Consider the following 23363-nt stretch of genomic DNA (forward strand, 5'->3'; position numbering starts at 1 on the left):
TTCAACAGAACATAAAAAATTATATGTTAACATGTAATATCAAAATTAAATTTTCTTTCTTTAAGAATTAGGTATAAAGTAAATTGACTAATATCTCATATCTAACTATATACTTTTAATAATAATGTTACATTAAATAACATATAATTAGATCCTGACTCTTCGATAAAATATTATTTATTATTTGATTTTAATTAATCCTTATACAAATACATAGTCAAATTACTATGATAGTGCTAGAAGATCGCTGCCGTATTTAGTCCGTTTCGAAAAAGCAAGATGGCGTCTTGGCTGTTCCTCCTAGCGCGCCGCCTCCCACTAGAAGATACCTGTCGGGCGCAGGCGGAAAATCCTTGGTCGGGTGCGAGGGTGGTGGGTGGTCGACGGGCGCCGCGAAGTCCACCGCGGCATCGCCGCCCGCCGATCAGTCCGCCCGATGTTGGCCGACCGACAGGTCGCCAGAATCGGTTCGTGCGCGCGCCGGCTCTACCGACTGTCAGGTGCATCGGAAGCGTCTCAACCCCTCGCTCGACCTCCGCATTAGCGCTTTAGCTTTCGACGCGAATGCCGGTTTCGGTTTCCGCGTGGGTCCCGCGTTGTCTCCGGAGGTCGCGGGTGGAAAGCGTGGGGGCGCTGCGGTGACAAGGGAAAATCCCAGCGGCGGTGGAGACGAATGAGTGCATAAGATCGATACGGGCTGCGATAGATACCGCGCGCTCTGGGTAAGCCGTTTTTATCCCGAAACTTCTACTTTACGTTAGCGCCCCTAAACTCGAGATGACAGCGTAAGATGCATATCCTGCAGGTGCGATATCCTCGCACGCGACTGGGAGCGAGACCCTTTTCGATGGAATCGAAGCACCGTAAGTGCCACTTTTCAAGCTGAGGGGAGAAAGTTGAATGCATTAATTTCTTATTACAAATTTTAGAAGATTCGCGTCGCACTCGTGACATCGGCTACACTGTTAAAAAGAAAATATTCAGATTTAATAAAACTTTTGTTGGAAGTTTTGTTCAGACGTGGTATCCTAATTTTTTTGTAACATTTATAACATGTGTTATAAATTTAATATATAAGTGTGCTCATTTCTTTAGAAAATTTCACAAACTTCTAATATGACGTTACAAAAGTACACCATTTTTTTTAAGTTTATCGTAAACGTATAATAATTCAATTTGAGACATGACATTTATAATTTTATCATAATTTTATCTACCAAAAGTGCAAGAGTTTTATGAATATTTTTAAAGGGGTATATAGGGAAAAAATTGTTAATCGTTTAAGTTGCGTAAACCTGGTGAGGTTTAAATGCAAAGTCTCTCGTTAAATCGAAAGTTTTGTCGTTTAGAATTTCAGTAGTGGGAAGATATTGAGATTTAATAAAACTTTTGTTGGACGTTTTGTTCAGACATAATATCCTAATTTTGTAACATTTCCAAATAACATTTATAACATATATTATAAATTTAACATATAAGTGGGCTCAATTCTCTAGAAAATTTCACAAACTTCTAATATGACGTTACAAAATTTCAAATTTATTTTGAAGTTTATCGTAAACGTATAATAATTCACGTTTGAGACATGATATTTATAATTTTACCATAATCTTATCTACCAAAAGTGTATGTATTTTATGAATATTTTTAAAGGGATATATAAGGAAAAAATGGTTAATCGTTTAAGTTGCAAAAACTGGGTGAGGTATAACTGCAAATCTTGTTAATATATAATAAATGCAAGTCTCTCGTTAAATCGAGAGTTTTGTCGTTTAGAATTTCAGTAGTGGGTTTACAAAGTGGCATTTTCGTGAAATATTTTACCACGAGAGATTCTCGACAAGTTACGTGATTTTTTAGTCCGTGCCAGTTTTATTTACTTGGACGGTTTCATTGTTTTAAGAGTGACATGCAGATGTCGATTATAAAAATATAAAACGTATGCATTAAGAATACAAAAAAAGTTTGATTTCAAAAACACGAAATAGTGTTGAAAGGTTTAGTAAAACGTAAAATTCTTAGGCACGTTGTCAGTAGATTAACCCTTTGTTTGAGGCTAAGTTGTACATTCACGAGTATTGAATGGAAGTGCGAGCAGTAAGCGCACGTTTAGTGTACAAACAGTGGCTGGTCTTTTGAACTTGGACTCTTATGGTTTATGGTTATAGCGGAAAAATAAAAAGCGTGCATAACATGAAGGAAAGAAGCTTATTTATTTAAAGTTATTCCGCCATCGTTAAATGTGAACACGTTTTATCACATTGTTAGTGGCACATATCGGATACTGCATTTCGTTTCTTCGTTTCGTTGCTTTCATAATAGATTATGTGGAAACCCATTGACGTATTGAAATTTTCTTAATGGGCTTTCTTTTCTATCTTCGAGAAGCATTATGCGAGAGAGTGAAAAGCCGATAGTTTCCAATTACTATGTAAAACATAACATCGTTGTATCACACAGTACATGTGCAACGGTATTTACTTTTATATCATTCTTTAATCGTAGGGTAATCTAAATGCAATTTTTAAGGAATAAGTTTTCTATCTTCTACATAAAACATAACATCGTTGTATCACACAGTACATGTACAACGGTATTTACTTTGATATCATTCTTTAATCGTAGGGTAATCTAAATGCAATTTGTAAGGAATAAGTTTTCTATCTTCTACATAAAGCATAACATCGTTGTATCATACAGTACATGTGCAACGGTATTTACTTTTATATCATTCTTTAATCGTAGAGTAATTTAAATGCAATTTTTAAGGAATAAGTTTTCTATCTTCTACATAAAATATAACATCGTTGTATCACATAGTACATGTAAAACGGTATTTACTTTTATATCATTCTTTAATCGTAGGGTAATCTAAATGCAATTTTTAAGGAATAAGTTTTCTATCTTCTACATAAAACATAACATCGTTGTATCACATAGTACATGTACAACGGTATTTACTTTTATATCATTCTTTAATCGTAGGGTAATCTAAATGCAATTTGTAAGGAATAAGTTTTTTATCTTCTACATAAAGCATAACATCGTTGTATCACATAGTACATGCACAACGGTATTTACTTTGATATCATTCTTTAATCGTAGAGTAATTTAAATGCAATTTGTAAGGAATAAGTTTTCTATCTTCTACATAAAGCATAACATCGTTGTATCACACAGTACATGTACAACGGTATTTACTTTTATTTCATTCTTTAATCGTAGGGTAATCTAAATGCAACTTTTGAGAAATAAATTTTCTATCTTCTATATAAAACATAACATCGTTGTATCATACAGTACATGTGCAACGGTATTTACTTTTATATCATTCTTTAATCGTAGGGTAATTTAAATGCAACTTTTAAAGAATAAATTTTCTATCTTCTATACAATTTAAGTGTAATGAGCTGATTTGATGAAACAAATGCCGAAACAATCGTTTGAATTTCTCGGGATAAGGCCAATATTTGTATCATATATTTATGTCAGATGGTGCCATGCCAAGTTGTCGATAATTCGGATATATTTATCCCAATAAGAAATTTTTAAATTAACGTATCTGAACCTGTGAACTATTTTAACAGGTAAATTAATGTTTCTCATATGTGCAAATCTTTCGTGGAAATTAATTATATCGTCGGTATCATGAATGGGTAATAGTATTTTAGGTTATTCTCACAAAATTTCTAATGATGTAGTAAAAGATATATTCAAAGTATGCCGAGCCATATCTTACATTAATTCTTAAAGTACCTTTACAGAAATTAAAATATTATGAATAAAATTCGAGGAATGAAGACAAAATTAAAATAGTGTTAACAAAAAATGATCCAATTGGACATGATACTATATTTTTAATTTACATATTTATTAATATTTTCGGACGTGTATAATTATACCAAGTCAGCCCCGATTTGCCTTGTGTATTTTCTCGACTGATATTTATTCAGAAACGTTTATAGTGATTTTTGGAAACGTTCTCCAATACATATCTACCTGTACAAGTACCTGTTCATAACACTTAGTTCAAATATTGTATTTCCTGTTTAATGAAACAGTATATGCGTCCAGGAATAAAGTTAATTCGTTGACTACTTGTATACTATTCACTAAATATACGATATTGTATTGGGATTGTACCGACTATTACGGCTACTATCAAATTTCTGTAAATGAAAGAAACAATGAGATGCTATTTCCGAAATGTTCATCGAGTCGAATAGTAACGTCGTATCGTATATTAACGAAATTCGTAATTATTATTAAAGTCCTGAGTAATTGGCGAACAACTGCAGGATTCCATTCAATAGAACGATATATTTCGAGAGGAGTAGATCACTTTACCAAGCGAAAATGGAGTACGTAATTGACATTTTCATGAAAGCTGATAAATGATTAATCTTCTTTTTATATTTCAGGAGGGTGCATCATCGACCTGTATATCATTCGAGAGAAGAATTAAGGTAGAGAGTAGTTCGAAGCAGTGTTTCATTCAGAGTGAAGCGAACAGAGGAACTTGGAAGAAAGAAAAAAAAAAAAACAGTTTGGCGATAGAAAGAGGCTCCAGGTTCCAAGGGGTACTATACACTATACAGTTGGGTGGTTAAGATGTCAACGTCGCCACGCTACCAATTGGAGGAAGGAAGTAAAAGAGGAAAGATTAGCGCAGAGGTCAAGTCGATAACTGGGAATTACAGCTGGGAGTCGCAAACCAGAGGACTCTGCAGAGTTCAACTCGAGTAGGGTGCCCTTGAGTAGAAATCGAGAACCGGAAGTCATGTTGACCTGTTGGGTGTTGGTCGGCATCCTTGGGGCACTGGTGTTCCTCTACACGACCGTCGAGGTCCACTATTTCCTCAGGATGTTCCTTGCAGTTTTCCTGGCACGGTTCTGCAAAAAGCGCGTCCACATTCTGGACGAGACCTCGGTTTACGGTGAGTATTAAGGTGAAGTGAAACCCCCTTCAAATCAGTCGATTCGAATACAACACTTTTTTTTAAGGGTATTGGACCAAATGGTCCGAAACTTTGACACATCACTCCTGATCATCTAAGAATTGTCCTGACACATTCAAAATTTGGATATTTTAAAAAAATTTTTTAACTCAGCCCAAACCAGAACCAAAATGGCGTCGAGCTCTCATATTTCGATCAATATACAATTATCGAAGGCTCTGATATGAGAATCGAAAGGGTCAGGACAATTTTACGACAATTTGGAACACTCTGGTAATCGATAAACTCGCATTTGAACGGGATAAAGGCAAAAAAAGTGTTGTATACGCTTCTATGCTAAAACGATGGTAATACGAGGTCTCGGAGTGAAAATTTAATTGACCTGGAAATCACAGATGGCGCAGGGGGTCCCTCTGCAGTCAATTAGGGCCCCGGAAAGCACGAATCCAGAGGATTTCTGGAGTTTTACTTCGATTTCTTTATAATTATTGTACGAAAACGACAGGTGGAGTATGCCATTTGGCACAATACCCAATATAATTCGACCCAGCTGTCAATATAAAAACGAACGTCGACAATGTACGCATTTAGAAAAATCTTCTTTATCAACGTCGATCAAGTTCCTCGATGTGTTTCACTTCACCTTAAGAAACTCAGACCTAGTCATTATCTGCGATGTTCAGCCTGGCGTGTAAAATTGGACGATGAATGTCGTTTGTTGAACCTCTTGAATGAGTAAAGTCAATTTTAATAAGGCCATCGAGAGTGAACGATTTTTCTGCGTTTTTTAAGCTATGAACGAAACCGGTTGGTCCATTTAATACAGAGATGTGCATTTTTTAATATATGTTATTCGGGATGGAAAGCGATGTGTCGTTCGAGTCAGGGACAACAAGTCGGGCGAGAAAGCGAGGGACGGTTTTGGTGGGATTGTGACAAAAGTAAAGGCTCGTTGCGAGCGTTTACAGCTACGAATGCCTCGAATTCCTACGACCCACGTGGCTTGGAAGCTGGTGAAACCAGAAGAATCGATTGAAAGGATCGTCTTCGGTGTTATTTTGAAGACCATTAAGGTGAAGTGAAACACGTTGAGGAACTTGATCGACGTCGACGAAGAAGATTTTTCTAAATGCCCACGTTGCCAACGTTCGTTTTTATATTGACAGCTGTGTCGAATTATATTGGGTATTGTACCAAATGGCATACTCCACCTGTCGTTTTCGTACAATAATTATAAAGAAATCGAAGTAAAACTTCAGAAATCCTTTGGATTCGTGCTTTCCGAGGCCCTAATTGATTGCAGAGGGACCCCTGTGCCATCTGTGATTTCCAGGTCAATTAAATTTTCACTCCGAGACCTCGTATTCCCATCGTTTTAGCATAGAAGCGCATACAACACTTTTTTTCCCTTTATCCCGTTCAAATGAGAGTTTATCGATTACCAGAGTGTTCCAAATTGTCGTAAAATTGTCCTGACCCTTTCGATTCTCATATCAGAGCCTCCGATAATTGTATATTGATCGAAATATGAGAGCGCGACGCCATTTTGATTCTGGTCTGGGCAGAGTTAAAAAATTAAAAAAACAAATCCCAATTTTGAATGTGTCAGAACAATTCTTAGATGATCCATGTGTTAAAGTTGTGTTAATCTTATTGTTAAATAATGTGTCAAAGTTTCGGACAGTTTGTTCTAATACCCTTAAAAAAAAGTGTAGTATTCGAATCGACTGATTTGAAGGGGGTTTCACTTCACCTTAAGTACATTAGCTATGGCAACACCTTACATCGACACGAATGACATGACCATTGAACTTTTAAAGACCGGTCAATGACATCGAAGCTAAGTAGTTTCTGGACATCTGAGTTCAGTCACTGAAATGATACAGCAGTTTTTTACGTCGATAAATTATGCATCGTGGAGTCGGGGAATTTTAGAACTTGATATTTGCTAAAGATCGGATAACCATGTAGAGATATATTCCTCATTGAACATTTGGGAACATTGCGGTAGTTGTTGATGTCGGCGTTCTGGTTTCAGGATACATAAAATCAGAAATTTTCAAGTTTTTGTTTTTATATCTTTTAAAGTGAAATTTTGAAAAATAACTGAGTGGTGTTTATGCTTATTCGATGTGTAAATAATCGTTGTATGCAACGCGAAAGATGTTTCGGACAATACAAAACGATCTAAACAAAAGGACTTTAAAACTAATCTCACAAAAGTATCGAAACGTTCATTAAACATGTTTCCACGATTCAAGGACTAATCCTTCACCGGTAACTTTTTCTCGAATTTGAAAGGTTTTGAAAGTAGACAGCTAATTTTTAATTTAAATATATGTATTCAAATAAATATTTTCAAATATTTAGTTGAGTACAACATTTAAATATACGCATTCAACTAAATATCTTCAAATATTTGGTTGAGTACAACATTTAAATATATGCATTCAACTAAATATTTTCAAATATTTAGTTGAATACATTTTTAATCGAGTCAATTTGCATAATTCACTGACTATAGCATACTTCAATAAACAGATTCCTTTTTGCGTCGAGGGTAATACGATACGAAATTTTTACTTCTAATTTTTGGTAGGGTCTTTATGAAAGTCATAACTATTAATTAAAGTACAATATGCATCTTAGAAAAATAAATGAATAGAAATCAAGGATGTGACTTAAGTTCGACACTTTGCTGCATGCTATGTTCAGTTGTATGATAAGCACTGATAATTTGTTTGAATTTGAACTTGGATGCTTTCAATTGGTTAAGTAGGAAGGAGTAAATAGAGTTTAGAATCCTCATAATTAATGTCGGATATTGGGCGAACCTTGACCTATGGTACCGAAGTGTAACAGTTGACCAGGGCACGTGTCATGTCTCCGTGCCATGTATCGATTGACAAGAGGCTTAATACGTTTAACATAATTTCTTTACTATGTCAGCAAACCTTTTAAAACTACCCTCGTAATCTCCACTACAAGATACAGTAAACAATTAGAAAAAAGTTTGTGAAAATGCAGTTCCAAGCGTAGCAATTTCTCTACATGAGAAATAGATTGACACAAGTGTCTGTTAAAAATGATATGCGAAAACGTCCCGGGGATTTCTATCGAGACGGAGAATAAATAAATTAAGGTTCGCTGAAAATTGTTAACCGAATATTGAATAATACCTACAATTCATATTAATTAAATTTTCTGCTTACCTTTCAAAGTTCTTGATACGATATCGATAGATGCCGTCCTACCTAACTTTGCATGCGTTTCATTTTAATTAATTAATAAATAGACTTTATGGTGTACCGAATGTCTATGTTGGATGTACTCAGGTAACGCCTTTGCATCATTCAGCGAACGATTTCGTTATCGTGTTCCGATAAGGCTCTGAAATTCGATAGAAAGGGATTCCTTATATTGCTAGCGCTGAAGTTGGGCTTCGCCTTGGTGGCTTTTATGTTACGCAAGTTTAACGCTAATTAAATATCAGACATATATCGGAGTTTTTAGATTTTCCTTAATTTGAGGATTGCTAAATACTCTCTGCTAAGAGAACAATTGGGGATCTTTTTCTTCGGACATTATTCTCAAACTTCAAAACTTATATTTCTTCTTTAATCTTAGTTTCATTTACGCCAACGTATAAGTAATAATTTAAACGTTTTTATCGAAAGGAAATAATTTACTGGCTACTTCCGGAGCTCATTAGTGGAGTCATACATGGTTTTACGTATTATTCGTTATCCTTTTAAGAAATGTTTCGAAGTCATTTTGTACGAACCATTAACACGGGGCAAGCTTAATGTGACTTTCCTATTAAGGTTGCCTGACTAATCCACTTCCTACTCCGCAAAACGTACCGCAATCAAATGATTGTTTTCAAGCACCGAGGCCCTGAGCTCACATAAAGGAAATACTGTCCTTTTTGCAATTACTGAGAAACCCACTACATTCATTAAATAAAGTTGTTAACAGTGTGATGTTATTTTAACATCATAACTCTCAAAACAAAATCCTGGCAGTTAACCTTCCGCTCCTCTGGCGAAGTCGCAAATAAAAACACAAAATAAGCTCCGTCTCGTGTCCGCTCAAATCAACAGCAACATTTTTGCTTCGGAAAGGATTTAATATTTTCCAGGATTAATGATTAACATTGGAGGCCCTGGGACGATCACAATAGATAGCTCGTTGATTTACTCTGTTTTGTAGTTTCGTTTTATCAGAAAAAGGTAATCATTCTTGATAAAATTCTTGCCGTTTAAACTTTATTTTCATTTTATCAGAAAAAGGTAATCATTCTTGATAAAAATCTTACCGTTTAAACTTTACTTATTACCGGAGATTGAGAAAGGCAAAAGTAGGTAACACTGGTGTTCGATGACTAATTTCTACTATAGGGATAAGAACGCTTTTAATTGTTATTACGCTTCATTTAGTGAAATATTGAATTATTGATTTATGGGGTGTTGATTGTTGACACAGGTCTCTGTACTTCCACCGATGTCGACACCTTGCTATACCACATGAACAATGCGAGGTATCTTCGCGAGCTTGACTTCGCCAGGGTGGATTTCTACGAGAGGACAAATCTGTTTCGCGAGATTCTCGCCCAAGGGTCGGGTGTTGTTCAAGGAGCAGCGACGATTCGCTACAGGAGGTTTCTCAAGCCGATGTCGATTTTCAAAATAACATCGAAAGTAAGTGGAAATTATTCATAAATCTGGGGAGAGTGATTCGGACTGAAAGGAGTTTTCTTTTCCTCAATTTAATTCCAATTCATTTTCTGCTAGAATAAATGGAAATTGGTTGATTCACCAGAAGGTTGTATAATGCTTGGAGAAAAGTCGCTGTAGGGACTCCAAATCTAAATTTCTAACTGCTTGGGCAAGTCTTTTTTTTTTTATCATTCATCTGACCTACTGAGGTCATGGTTTCTTTCTTGGATTTCTAATCTACACGGGGCAAAATGATTTGGAAAGTGATGGAGTTAAATTTTTTTGCATTGATTTTACATTTTACCTTGTGACTTTAGCCGGGGTAACAATGTAAGTTGCAGGTAAATTAGAATAATTTCTATATTTATAGATGAATTTCTTGCTGTGTGGGAAGGGAAAATTTCTTTTTTTGGTGTTAAATTTTTTTGCATTGATTTTACATTTTACCTTGTGACTTTAGCCGGGGTAACAATGTAAGTTGCAGGTAAATTAGAATAATTTCTATATTTATAGATGAATTTCTTGCTGTGTGTGAAGGGAAAATTTCTTTTTTTCTGATTTTTTTTGGAGTTAAATTTTTTTGCATTGATTTTACATTTTACCTTGGGACTCTAGATGGATTAACAATGTAAGCTGTAGGTAAATTACAATAATTTCTATATTTATGGATGGATTTGTTGCTCTGTGGGAAGGGAAAATTTCTGTTTTTGTTAGGAAAATCGATTATCCCTCACTTAGAATGTCAAAGCTCCTTTTAATAGCTTTGTTAAATTGTTAGGTGCAGTAAATTAAGCATTCTTTTGTCGTATAATTGTCGTACGACACCGAATTGGTATTAAGGAAAACCATTAAATTGGTATTGAAGAAATACTTGAATTGATACTAAGATGCTCGTACTAAACGCATGAAAAATTAAATCAGATGTAATGCATGATAATTTAGGACTTACTTTTTGATTAGACAAATTGTATGAAATTATTCAAGTTACAATTGTACACTATTAGGGAATATATACGTAACAATAGAAGTGGAAATCGTGACACATTCATAATTATTTTATTCATTTAACCTTTTACTTTTGTCGATTTTTCCATGAATGACTCTTGGGCTCTCTTAGTCATTATATCATTATTGCGATATTTCATTATTCTAATGTGGCAATTAATTAACACTTTAGTAGTGCCACAAGAAACTGTGATTTAGACATATGCTTTTCCTTTGATTGTCCGAATGGATCGATATATTGCTAGATCCCTCGGAGCGATGCCAATCTTGATTCTTATCGAGCATTCACATTTACATATCGGAGAAAGTAATTGATGGGTCACTAGTGACGAAATTTCACGCGTTAAATATGCCTTCACCTGAAGGAGTATCATTTCCAGAGCAGTAAACACCGTAAACTATCACGAATGATATGCCGTTTTTTATCGTCCACTCAATTAGTCGACAATTGAATTGAATTTTATGTGCTTTCATCTCTTTTCCTTTTCTCGTCCAAGACTTATAAATAGTGGCTCGAAGGGTACAATTCATAATATTTAAATTGATAATTCCAATTGCTGAACAATTATTCAATTCATTAGAAGCAATATTGTTGTTTTATAGAATATTGTTTATTTAATGAAACAGCTCCCGAATCGAACTTTTACGTAATGGACATTTTTCCTAATTACGGATGAATGATATTGGTATATATTTTGAAATATCTACATTACACATAATTAGCCAAACGCAGTAATAGTGAGTTTTCAATTATTTTACCGTGTCAAATGACGATTTAAAAATTAGCCTGACCGTGGAAAATCCTTGGCTTTAGGAGGAATTCGCATATCTATTTGTCAGGAAAAAACGAATATTGTCGTTCTTCCCTGAAGATTATCATTATCCGTTTCCGCAGCAATAATCACTATAACCAAAAAAAAATTCTGTAGCATCCTGTTCAATACTGATCGCATAAAGATATCCAACGATAGTTTTAACGTCGTTGAAAATGTCTTTGGTAAATTTTTATCCTATAAAGCCAAAACTGGTAGAGCCCTTAATTGATATTATATTTTTTATTTTACGGTCAGTGACATAGGAACCGATCCTTTACAGGGAATGAGAGACAACGTAGTTGGCTCATTTTTGTTTTTCGTCCAAGTAGTCATTAGTAGCAATAAAGGCATTTCTCTTTCCTCAGTATCTGGTATTGAAAGTCTAAGCAAATTTAATCTTACTTAACCGGTTCGAAAAAAGTACTGGCTCATTAGAAGACCGTTCATTTCTTCGGAGAGTTCTAAAATGTAATTCATTCGAAAAGTGTTTTTTTTTAACGTTTTTTTTCTGGCAAATCGTTCAACCAACTTATCTTGACTAATGAAATGGACAAGGGTAGTTAAGATGCTGATTACGCTAGCGGTTTTTCATGCTCCGTGTAAAATATTTTTTGTTTTTTAATTAGCTTACGCAGTCCCATTCCAGAGAAGAACTTATTCTGGGCTAGAACCGAGGTTAACTGTGAAAGATATAAATTATTTATTTTTTCAATACTTTAATTTATTTAATGTATATATAGTTTCTAATTTCATAAAATAGGTACATGCTATTTATATGAAAAGTACAATAGACTCTTTACCGATTATCGCTACAAAATCTCTTATATGAATCAGTGACCCTCCACGGTTTCCGGATTATTAACCTGTTTCCATTTTCTATGTTAACAATAGTTAAACAAGGAGATCCCAGGTACTATACTGTTATCGATTCTCTATTTAGAAAAGCAAAAATGAGCAAATACAATTGACGATCGAATGAATCAAGAAGAAAAGTGTATGTAAGGTACCTAATCGGAATCCTTACTGAAGAAAATCAATTATAGTTCAAATATCTCTATTTATACTCCAGACATCGAGGCCATTTGAATCATTTCGCTAGTCGATTTACAATTACTCACCGTAATTCCGACTGCGTTTCATTACCATGAGTACTAAGCACGAACCTAAAGTCTTCCTGATTGTTCCGCCATTTTTTTTTTTCATTAGAAACACTAAGCAGAATCATTGCATTATATTATCATTGTTAATCAGATATAAATAGGATCAAAGAAATAGTGAAATTTCGAAGAGGTCAAAAGACCTTACTGTCAGCACTAGAAAAAAATATACGAATCCAAGGAAATTCATAATGTTATATTGTTAAATAGTTTTCCGGATGAAATAATTTTGCCATATATATATGCGGCGCTTAATGTCAAATTAAGACGTACCAATTGAAAAAGGTTTATGCCGCCACTGAGGGAACTATGGGATATATTGGTAATTTTTTCCATGTTTTTCAGATCATTTATTGGGACGATAAGTCCATTTTCATGGAGCATCGCTTTGTCACCCCCAGCGATGGCTTCGTCAGGGCAATTGCTATTTGCCGACAAAGAGTTTTGGGGTGTAATGCAGAGGCTGTGATGGGCGCCCTATTGGACAAAGGAGTCAAGCAAAACGGAAACGTGGAGGCTGGAGTGACACAGGTGAATCCGAAATTCATTCTGAATTTTCTTTACGGTTTTCACTGATTTCTACGACTACTTTTCACTTTTTTTGCTGTCTGCTTGAAGACCATTTTATGGTAATTTTATTGGAGGGGATTATGGGATACACGAAGGATGTAAGTGGTTCTTATGTTAGTCGACGTTAATGGACTTCGAACGATAATTCCAGGACTCTTTTTGTAAAACTATTAGTGTCAATTAAGACTTCCGTTCTTATTTATTCCTCCATTAGCACACGTGCAGCTGTACTTTTTCATTCGATATTTATTTTCGATATTTATTTATATTTATTGGTCTGGAAATATAGTCGGTTTCGCTTTAGTGTTATGGTGATCGCACAGATCGATGGATGCTGATGTATAAGATTGACATCAACTTAACATTTGACTAAATGCGATTACGCAAAGAGAAAGATCGTATTAAATGCATTAAGCTGATGTGTTTCTCTTCTTTTTTTTTTTCGTTTTAGAATAAGTACCTTTTTGCCCTCGAGTATTAAATTTCTTACAGATTGAATAATTCTTTCGGAGCGTAACGCAATCGTTTAAATGTAAATGAATTTCTAGTTGGGATTGGAACAGATGTTCGGTTGAAGGGGAAATAGTTGAAACCTCTAGTGACACGGGTCAAAGAAGAAAAATATGGATGATTTAAAGTGGGATAAATTGCAATTTTAATCTAGAAAGCATATTTGTAGAAATGCGTCCTGGCTTCATTGTGGAAGTTCGAACAAGTATGAGTGCAGTGTAATTGCTTTTGCAGTATGTGTGATTTTTAATTATCTGGGCACCGATTGTCGGGTAATAGAGAGTCCACCGTATTTGTATGTGCTTAGAATACAACTAAGTAGTGAAGGTTTACAATGATGTTGTTTTTTTCTTTTTAAGACTCCCCACGTGAGGCCTGAAATCCCACCGGAAGTGGCTCGATGGTTGGAAAGCAACGAAATTTCTTCGGCAACCCTGAGGCAGTTGCCAACTGTTGCTGCCAATTGCTGACAAAGAGACAACGCGTCAACCGTTGTAAACGGGGCCGCAGCAACACCGTCTTACGAAACCACGATGGTTTAACAACTTTTTTAGACTACTAGAATCTTCCGAATTCTTCGTCACCTGCGACAGGAAGCCTTCCGCAACCATGTAAAATTTAATATTTAATATGCCGGAAGCTTGTCGAAGGTTAAGGATTGCGATGGTTCGGATAGTAAGTGCGAGGACATTTTACAGAAATAAAGGAGATCGTAATCGCAGGAATTCGTGTCAAGCTTTAACAGTTGGACGTGAGTTTCTCTCGTAATTATTGTCATGGCAGCTGCAATGTCATGAAGATCTTCACGAAACGTTTTTAAAGGCTTATCATGATCGAGTCACGAACTTGATAATTGCGATTCCTTCCAGATGGTTTTGTATTACAAAACTGACATGACAAAAATTATTATCGAAATCATCCGAATCCCAGATAAGGAGATAGTACCATATCTTTTTTGCAATATGATAAGCAACATCGATGTGTTTTCTTTTTTTTTTCTTTTCGTTTATTATGCCGCGCAGACTGTTTCAATTCGTGATGGAAGTTAATTAACAGATCGAATTTTATGGCTCCTGTTGGAGGAATTCAATTTGTTGAATTCAATTTTTTTATATTAGAATGGAATACATTTTTAATAAAATTGGACGGAAATACGTAGGTATGCTTAAAAGAGCGGACCAACATTCTTTGCATATTTTTCTGCTTTAAACTATTTTAATCCGCTCCAATTTGTAATTGTGCACTGTGCGATGATAACTATTAATCGCATTTGGAAACAATGGATTTGTATATAAAATAAAATAATATTCAATGGAATAAAGTAGGATCTTTGCGTATCGTTGCGTATTAGTGAGATTCTCCTTATTTCACGAGACACAATTGAAAGATACGTAAGGTAAAAAACGTTATTCATGTGAAAATGATTTCCAAATTGTTATATCTCTTTCATATTTATTTGGGCATATTTCTTATATTATCAATGTATATAGAATATTTAATTTAGATTGCTTAAAATGTTGATAACCGTATCTTTACCGCATCAAGTATATAAGTGTTGCAATACATCTTTCTATTGCAACGTATTTGTAAATTATTACTTTTCGAAGCTTTAACACTTATGTGTGCTTCTGGAATCTTTAATGTAAACAAGACAAGTGATATGTGCCATCGAGTGGGTGTTAGTTAACAAATTAAGCGATGAAAAATTCAGACAGTTATATGTTGAATGTTTCTTTTCTTCCTTCGCATAATTTTCGCCTTTATGTAGTCTACATGTACATCGATTTACACGATTATTTGTTAGAAATAATAAATTGATTCTGGTTCTTCTAAGTACGTGACATAAAAATAAATTAGTTACAGAGTCACTGAATAGTCCATTTGATACCGATCGAATTATTTAATAGGTACTTACTAAAGTATTGGAATCGATATTGGAAAAATAGTAACTTACTAAAATATTGGAATCATATATAATTTATCTAGTGACGTAGATGATGGCCTAGTTTATGCCAATGATATCACGAGTTTTAGATCGAGTCAATGGCAGAAGCACCATGCGATTCATATAATCTACACATGCAAGTGTAGATGTAGATCTGCACAAGTGTATTTTGCGCATCTCATTTTTCCGACAAATTTGAGACATGTGCCCATAATTATGAAAGTGGTTTAAGTCAAAATTAAAAAAAAAATGAGTTTATCAGTTATTTCACGCCATATTATTTCAAACGAAATTAATTCAATGTAACGAAACAAAAAGTATATGACTTATACCACTTTCATAATTATGGGCACACATGTACATACGTATTGGCAAGTATTCAGTCGGGACTTATTGCGAACACCGTACTATGTAATAAAACGGTGTAAATTATATCCACACGACGAAATCTTCGCTGTTTATTGCGTTCGAGTTGAAATAGCGTAGATTTTAGCTCGAGTATTAATCAGCCAAAGAGGTAGAGCTATCTAGCTGTGCAACTAAAATTAAGTTGAGAAAGATGGTTCCCTAATAATATTCGTGTCACGATATTAGTTATAAGTCGCGTTTACTTAAGGTGTTATGAAAGGATCACTCTAAGTACTTAAAAATGTCGATAATATTTATAAAACTTTCCTTCAAACTGGGTACAGCGAATACTTTGAAACATCAGCACGTGATTATGGAGGTCCTAAGGAAGAACGTGATGTTCACATTTTATTTAAATAAAAAAATGCGTCCGTTCTAGTCTGGGATAAATAAAAAAAATTATTTGTTGAGAAATTAAATTTCATCGGCATGACGTTCATCCTTAGAGCCTGCATAATCACGTGGTGAAGTTTTATAAATGTTTCGACATTTTGATATATATATACACACACATATATATATATAACCCTTTCATAACACCTTATATAGAAAATAATCCTTTTATAACACCTTAAGATGACGTTTAAGCAACGTGCTTGCCAAAGTGCTTCGAACAACATATTCAGTGACTGAACTTCAAATTGTTAACGCCTTTACATTTACAAAAACTTCGACCACATATACGGTGCCGACAATCAGCGTAAATATGCTATGTTTAGTTAATAACAATAGGTTATCAGGGAAAGCATTTGGAAATTTTTAAAACACCAACGTATTGTTCAATTGACTCCAAAGTTGGGTATCGCTTATGAGTAACAAATGTAACTCATTCGAAGACATTTTGAATTGTTATTCCTGAAATATATTTAAAACATGTGTCCACGATACCTTCTAAGAGGTATGCATGTAGAAATTCCATATATTACCTAGTAAGTATATATTCGTGATTAAGAGAAACATTTCTTCGAATAAGAGTTACTTGTTATTTATGAACTCTTCCCAATTTAGTTTTGTACGTTTTGCGGGTGGAAAGTAAATTTTAATAATATGCTGATTGCCACCTGATGTACGAATCGATTCGTACATTCTTTAACGGTTTAACGTTAAGTTATTAAGACATTTTTATAAAGTGTGCGGCCGGGTTTTTGTATTGTGGATTTCGGTCTGGTTAGTTTATACAATTATAGCGCGGGGGCGCACTTGGCGGGAGAATTTGAATTTTTCGGTACCGAAGTTAGCGTGTAGAACTCTTTTAATTTTTGATTCATCATCCACACGTATTCGTCAGATGCGCTTAAATACGTCCGCACGAACGAGTGCACAAGTGTACGTATTCAACTATAGATTATAATATTGTTCTATGGGATACCATGTTGCAAGAGTCGTTAATATTATTACTTCCAGATGAATAAATCTCGTTTCAAGATCGAACACTGTCTCGTTAATTTTATGAAACAGTAATCCTGTAGAAAATTCAATAAAAATGAAGACCGAAGTGTCGCACAATTTAATCAAAGATTATTCACAAGTATCTAATTGCAACCCCCTTTTATTCGATTGGTTTAACTTTATTTTATTACAATATTTAAANAATCGTTTGCAAAATGTACAAAAGTATATTGTGCGCAGTGAACTCATCTTCATACGGCTTATTCGAGAAAAGAATTGAGCACCCCTTTGGAGATGAACTCGAGGAGTGGGAAAGCAACTTTGGAATTATCGGGAGGGGGTATCGTACGGTAGTGTTGAGTCCGTTAGGACCGACGAAATGACCGCACTCATTCACCGGCCGACCTCGAGGGAGCATCGGTTGCCCGGTAGGTTTGAGGTTAGGTTAGGTGGACGGTGAGCAGCTGACACTATGGTGTGCGTTTACGGAGTGGCGACTGTGGCAGTCCTTTACGTCCTCTTCGACGTCAACTATTTCCTGAGAATTGCCTTCACCATTGCTTGGGGCAGGCTGTTTCAGAAGAGAAAGAAGATCTTCGACGAGACAGTGATTTACGGTGGGTTGAGAACGAAAATATAAGTGCGTATCTCATTATCTTAATGTAGAGTCTGGCATGCTGGGATAGCACAGAAGGAGCAATTAGAGAATAAAAGTTACTTGGGACGCGTGTTTGTAGGTAAATAGGCAAGAATTGTTGTTCATTTATTGCCAGAATTGAAGAACATGGAAAAAGGAATTTGTCGACGCGATGGATGGCAGTTGAGGTTCTCATTTTTATTCTCGTTATGGATGTGCCTAGTAGCTGGGTGGCAAATTCATTGGAAAGTAATTTTTTTTCTTAATTGTGCCCATAATTATGAAAGTGGTCTAAGTCAAAATTGAAAAAAAAAAAATGAGTTTATCAGTTATTTCACGCCACATTATTTCAAACTAAATTAATTCAATGTAATTTCGAAACAAAAAATATATGACTTAGACCACTTTCATAATTATGGGCACAATTGAAGGTAATAGAAAATAATTAATTCGCGAGAATTTAGAGATTAAAGTTCCTCTTTTTCAATGACGTTTATTCGATTCAGCTACATTACCGGTTTAAAATTCCACTGAGTCATCGATTTACGTCGGTTCTTTAATTCATTGCACCTCGAGGTACAATGAATGCAAATACGTATCTATTGTATTTTCGAGAATTTACAAATAGGTAGGAAGTCATCAACATTTTAGCATAGGTATAATATAATATACAATTATGTATCCATTTAAACATATTTTGGATTACTAGAATGCAATGATTTTTATTCTCTCTTTTGTCGTATCACTCTTTATACAGAAAAAAAAAAACATGTTGAAATAATATTCAAAATAAAAGTAATTTCAAACGGTGTGGTGTTACTGAACAATTTTGACACTGATTATTTTCTGGACTTTGTTTTTCGTATTTTTAAAAATAATAGATAAATTATAAAATAATTGGAGGTATCCAGTAGTATAATACATTTTTCATTGTCCCTATCAAATTGTTGTTCAAACACTTCTGCCTTGTTTTTAGCAGAAGTATCATTTTTAATTCAATTTCTTCCGAATAAATTCTTTATGGATTAGTTTTTAATTCATCATTTGTTAATCATTTTTGTAAGAATGTTCTCATTACTAGTTGTTTATACAGACTACTGCTGGTTAATAATTGTAAACATTACAACTGAGTTTGTAGCGCTGAATCAGTTTAGAAAGCTTACTAATTTTTTTTAGACCTATTTTTTATATATCGATCTCTATTACGTGGTATAATTAATTTATTCATTGAAGAGCAACATGATTATGTTCCAATTTCTTTTGTAATTATTCTTAAACGGACCGTTTGTTTTAATTTTAATTTTAATACCTTGATCGGCTCGGTATGTTCAGTCATCATGCGATGTCAAACATATTGAGGTGTCATCTGTTTTAGCATTTTCATAACAGGTCTGTCTACTTTACTTGATTACCTGTTGCAAATACATGAATATGGTAATACAATGAATACAGTATCGAGTTCGTTAGAGCTTGACCTGTTTAAGAGGTCAGAAATTTCCACTGATTCTACAATAGAAGCGCATAAAATTCGAATACTGTTTAGATAAAATTTTTAATAATGTTTAGCTTATGCAATGAACAGTATTAACCTAATTCGTGAGAAAACGGTCTAAGAGTATTAATCGTTTTAAATGAATCACTCAACGTATGTATATTTATTAAATTCATGTTTTTTTTTCATTCAGGTGTGCGACATGATCTGCAGTCAAGTACTCATTACGCATCATTATCGCGTTTTGTTTGATATAGCTTATGCAATGAACAGTATTAAACTAATTTGTGAAAAAACGGTCTAAAAGTATTAATCGTTTTAAATGAATCACTGAACATATGTATATTTATTAAATTAATTTTTTTCCATTCTGGTGTGCGACATGATCTACAGTCAAGTACTCATTACGCATCATTATCGTGTTTTGTTTGACATAGCTTATGCAATGAACAGTATTAAATTAATTCATGAGAAAACGGTCTAAAAGTATTAATTGTTTTAAATAAATGACTCAACGTATGTATATTTATTAAATTCATGTTTTTTTTTCATTCAGGTGTGCGACATGATCTGCAGTCAAGTACTCATTACGTATCATTATCGCATTTTGTTTGATATAGCTTATGCAATGAACAGTATTAACCTAATTCGTGAAAAAACGGTCTAAAAGTATTAATCGTTTTAAATGAATCACTCAACATATGTATATATATTAAATTCATGTTTTTTCCATTCTGGTGTGCGACATGACCTGCAGTCAAGTACTCATCACGTATCATTATCGCGTTTTAGTTGATATACTCGATACAATTTTTATCTGTCTTAATGTTAAAACAATTTTCATATCACTTTCAGGTATATGCACGACCCAGGATGTAGACATTTTCTTGAAGCATATGAATAATGCAAGATACTTGCGCGAGTTGGACTTTGCACGCTTCCACTATTATGACAGGACAGGTATTTATGGGGCTATAAGTAAAAAGGGCGGAGGTGCCGTTCAAGGAGCTTCTTCTACTCGTTACAGACGTCCAATTCCGATATTCACTCCGTACAAAGTTGTAACTAAAGTAAGTTAACAATTACATCTCTATGATATAATCTTCGCTAGGCATGATAAATGATTAGAGTTGTACACTTTATTTCAACCGAAATGAAAATAAGACATGTCTTGTTAAATATTATCCGCAAGCGCTGACGAGAGTGGATCGTGCTCCTCGCGTGTTGTGTCAAATATCCGAGGAGTGCGTTTCTACTTCTCTTTGTTAGTGTCATTTTTGCGTTCACAGTGTGTGGTTATGCTCGTGAGGAACGTGACTTTTATTTGATTCGATCATATTTTTCCGCATCTTTAGCATAAATCGAAGAAAATTGTCCAATACTAAAATGGTTAATTTATAAACCATTATGCGTGAACGTTAATGCGTGAAGTCGGTTAAAAAGTAGGGACACTAGCATATTAATTGTATCAGAGAATGGTGATACTATGGTAACTTCCCAGTATTTTATAACAATTATCTTATTTTTATTTCAGATGATTTACTGGGATGATAAGAATTTCTATTTGGAGCATCAGTTCATCAGCATCACGGATGGCTTTGTGCGAGCTGTTGTACTTAGCAAACAAAGCGTGACAAATTTGAAGGTACCAGTACCTGAGATTATAGCTTCGGTGGAGCCTCAAGCACAGAGACCCGAACTTTCAAAAGAGTTAAGACATTGGCTAGAGTCAATGGAAGAATCTTCTCAAAGGCTGAAGAAATCGAGCTGAATGAAAATCATTTCGACGTCTGTATACCGATCTCGCCTTCCTTGGCAGTGTTTACTATACATGTTTTTTTTTAATCCTTTGTTGTACACAGTATGCAATATTCCTTTAGATACTTGTAAGTTACTGTTATACGTTTTAACAGTTTGCGATTGGATAAAAAAGATTTGTATAGTGCTAAAATGGGATATGTCCTGAAGAAACTGAAGAAGTTGACCGTAATTTGAATTTACTTTTGATAACGTTGTCATTGTAGCTCCTCTTAACATTGTTGTAAGTCTATTGTTTCAGAGGAAAGAAACAGACTATAACAAAGGGTTAAAATCTCAGATTGTTGTTAAGTTATGCTCAGGATCGTACTATCGTTAGCTTTTCTACATACTTTGTTGTTATTTGATAACTTATACTATTAGTCGTTCTTCTTGCCTTGTAAGGTACAAATTACGTACATTTATTAAGCACAGGTGTCTATGTGTAAACAGATGGGAACTTATATTTCATTTATAAATGAAAAATTCGAATTAATTCGAGTAAAAATGTCACATACGTCTTATAGTATTTATTCTCCAGTTATTAAGATAGCCTTAATATCGGAACTAGAGTTTGGCGCAGAATTTTTGTAATTGCTTCATGACTTGTGATCATCTAAGAATTGTCCTGACACATTCAAAATTTGGATTTGGGGAAAACATTTTTTTTACTTCCCCCAGATCCGAACCAAACTGGCGTCCAGCTTTCATATTTCGATAAATATACAATTATTGAAGGCTCTGATACGAAAAACGATAGGGTCAGAACAATTTTACGACAATTTAGAACACTCTGGTAATCGATAAGCTCGCATTTGAACGGGATAAGGGCAGAAAAAGTGTTGTATGCGCTTCTATGCTAAAACGATGGGAATATAAGTCTCGGAGTGATAATTTAATTTACCTGGAAATCACAGATGGCGCAGGGGGTCCCTCTGCAGTTAATTAGGGCCCCAGAAAGCATGAATCCAGAGGATTTCTGGAGTTTTACTTCGATTTTTATATAATTATTGTACGAAAACGAGCGCTTCTATGCTAAAACGATGGGAATATAAGTCTCGGATTGAAAATTTAATTGACCTGGAAATCACAGATGGCGCAGGGGGTCCCTCTGCAGTTAATTAGGGCCCCGGAAAGCATGAATGAGGATTTCTGCAGTTTTACTTCGATTTCTATATAATTATTATACGAAAACGATAGGTGGAGCATGCCATTTGGTACAATACCCAATATAATTCGACCCAGCTGTCAATATAAAAACAAACGTCGGCAACGTAGGCATTTAGAAAAATCTTTATCGACGTCGATCAAGTTCCTCGACGTGTTTCACTTCATCTTAAGACGGAACCGTAAACTAGGCTTCTGCTACTCTCTACCGAGAGTGAAATAGAGTTCGAAAATTCTCGGTAACATTAAATTGGAGAAGGTAACTGTGAAACATACCGTAAGTTACCGGGAACATTAAGAATTTAAGAAAACGTTAATTTTGTTATTTATACTTTAGGTTTCTTCGTTTAAATAACTTTTTTTCTCGCAATCAATTTCAAAGTTCAACCTAAAGAGTAATAATTACTATTAGAAAATATTGATTATAGGGTCGTATTTACCTCCAGCTGAAAATATTCACGTATGTACAACTTCATGGAAAATTCCATGCGATTTGTTTCAAACGAACTGATATTTCATTCTGCGACGAAGCGAATGGGAGGTTTTGATTGGCTACGGAGAACGTACAACGGAAATTCCCCTCTACGATGTTTCTCTATAGCTAATCCAAACCTCTCGTTCGCTCTGTTGAAAAAATCAAATTCTCATAATTTCTCGATAAAAAAGGCTTTGGAGAAATGACCGATAAATTACCGGGAATTTCTCTTCGTTTCTGACGTAACTTACTGGATTTAGAACTCTAGAGTGAAATAAAACTAACCGTAGGAAGGTTACCACCCGTTCCTTTCTCTCTTG

At 34.7% G+C, this 23363-nt stretch overlaps 2 protein-coding genes across 3 annotated transcripts; both read left to right on the forward strand.

Moving 5' to 3' along the window:
• The first annotated feature begins 433 nt into the window (after window positions 1-433).
• On the forward strand, window positions 434-17581 carry LOC105703928 (protein THEM6). 2 transcript variants are annotated; one of them, XM_012432722.2, is made up of 6 exons: window positions 434-722; window positions 806-863; window positions 4422-4937; window positions 9444-9658; window positions 12999-13184; window positions 14093-17581. In XM_012432722.2, the coding sequence occupies exons 3-6, from the start codon at window positions 4781-4783 to the stop codon at window positions 14201-14203; spliced, it is 669 nt and encodes a 222-aa protein (XP_012288145.1). In that variant the 5' UTR covers window positions 434-722; window positions 806-863; window positions 4422-4780; the 3' UTR covers window positions 14204-17581. The 2 variants fall into 2 exon arrangements, with proteins under 2 accessions (XP_012288145.1, XP_012288144.1); XM_012432721.2 differs by lacking the exon at window positions 806-863.
• A 271-nt stretch (window positions 17582-17852) lies between these two features.
• On the forward strand, window positions 17853-21930 carry LOC105703957 (protein THEM6). Its single transcript, XM_012432781.2, has 3 exons — window positions 17853-18092; window positions 20460-20674; window positions 21139-21930. Exons 1-3 carry the CDS (start codon window positions 17948-17950, stop codon window positions 21373-21375), a joined length of 597 nt encoding a protein of 198 aa, XP_012288204.1. The 5' UTR covers window positions 17853-17947; the 3' UTR covers window positions 21376-21930.
• Window positions 21931-23363: the final 1433 nt, after the last annotated feature.

The sequence above is a fragment of the Orussus abietinus genome, unplaced genomic scaffold (assembly GCF_000612105.2).
Source record: "Orussus abietinus isolate OABI.00-Male unplaced genomic scaffold, Oabi_2.0 scaffold237, whole genome shotgun sequence".
NCBI classification, from domain to species: Eukaryota; Metazoa; Arthropoda; class Insecta; order Hymenoptera; family Orussidae; genus Orussus; species Orussus abietinus.

Bases quoted from the DNA above. Each gene is read 5' to 3' on its own strand.
- LOC105703928 (XM_012432722.2), top strand. From the start codon at position 4,781: ATGTTGACCTGTTGGGTGTTGGTCGGCATCCTTGGGGCACTGGTGTTC. The intron at 4,938-9,443 runs GTGAGTATTAAG...TTGTTGACACAG, and splicing joins GGACGAGACCTCGGTTTACG to GTCTCTGTACTTCCACCGAT. The intron at 9,659-12,998 runs GTAAGTGGAAAT...CATGTTTTTCAG, and splicing joins TTTTCAAAATAACATCGAAA to ATCATTTATTGGGACGATAA.
- LOC105703957 (XM_012432781.2), top strand. From the start codon at position 17,948: ATGGTGTGCGTTTACGGAGTGGCGACTGTGGCAGTCCTTTACGTCCTC. The intron at 18,093-20,459 runs GTGGGTTGAGAA...TATCACTTTCAG, and splicing joins CGACGAGACAGTGATTTACG to GTATATGCACGACCCAGGAT. The intron at 20,675-21,138 runs GTAAGTTAACAA...TTTTTATTTCAG, and splicing joins CGTACAAAGTTGTAACTAAA to ATGATTTACTGGGATGATAA.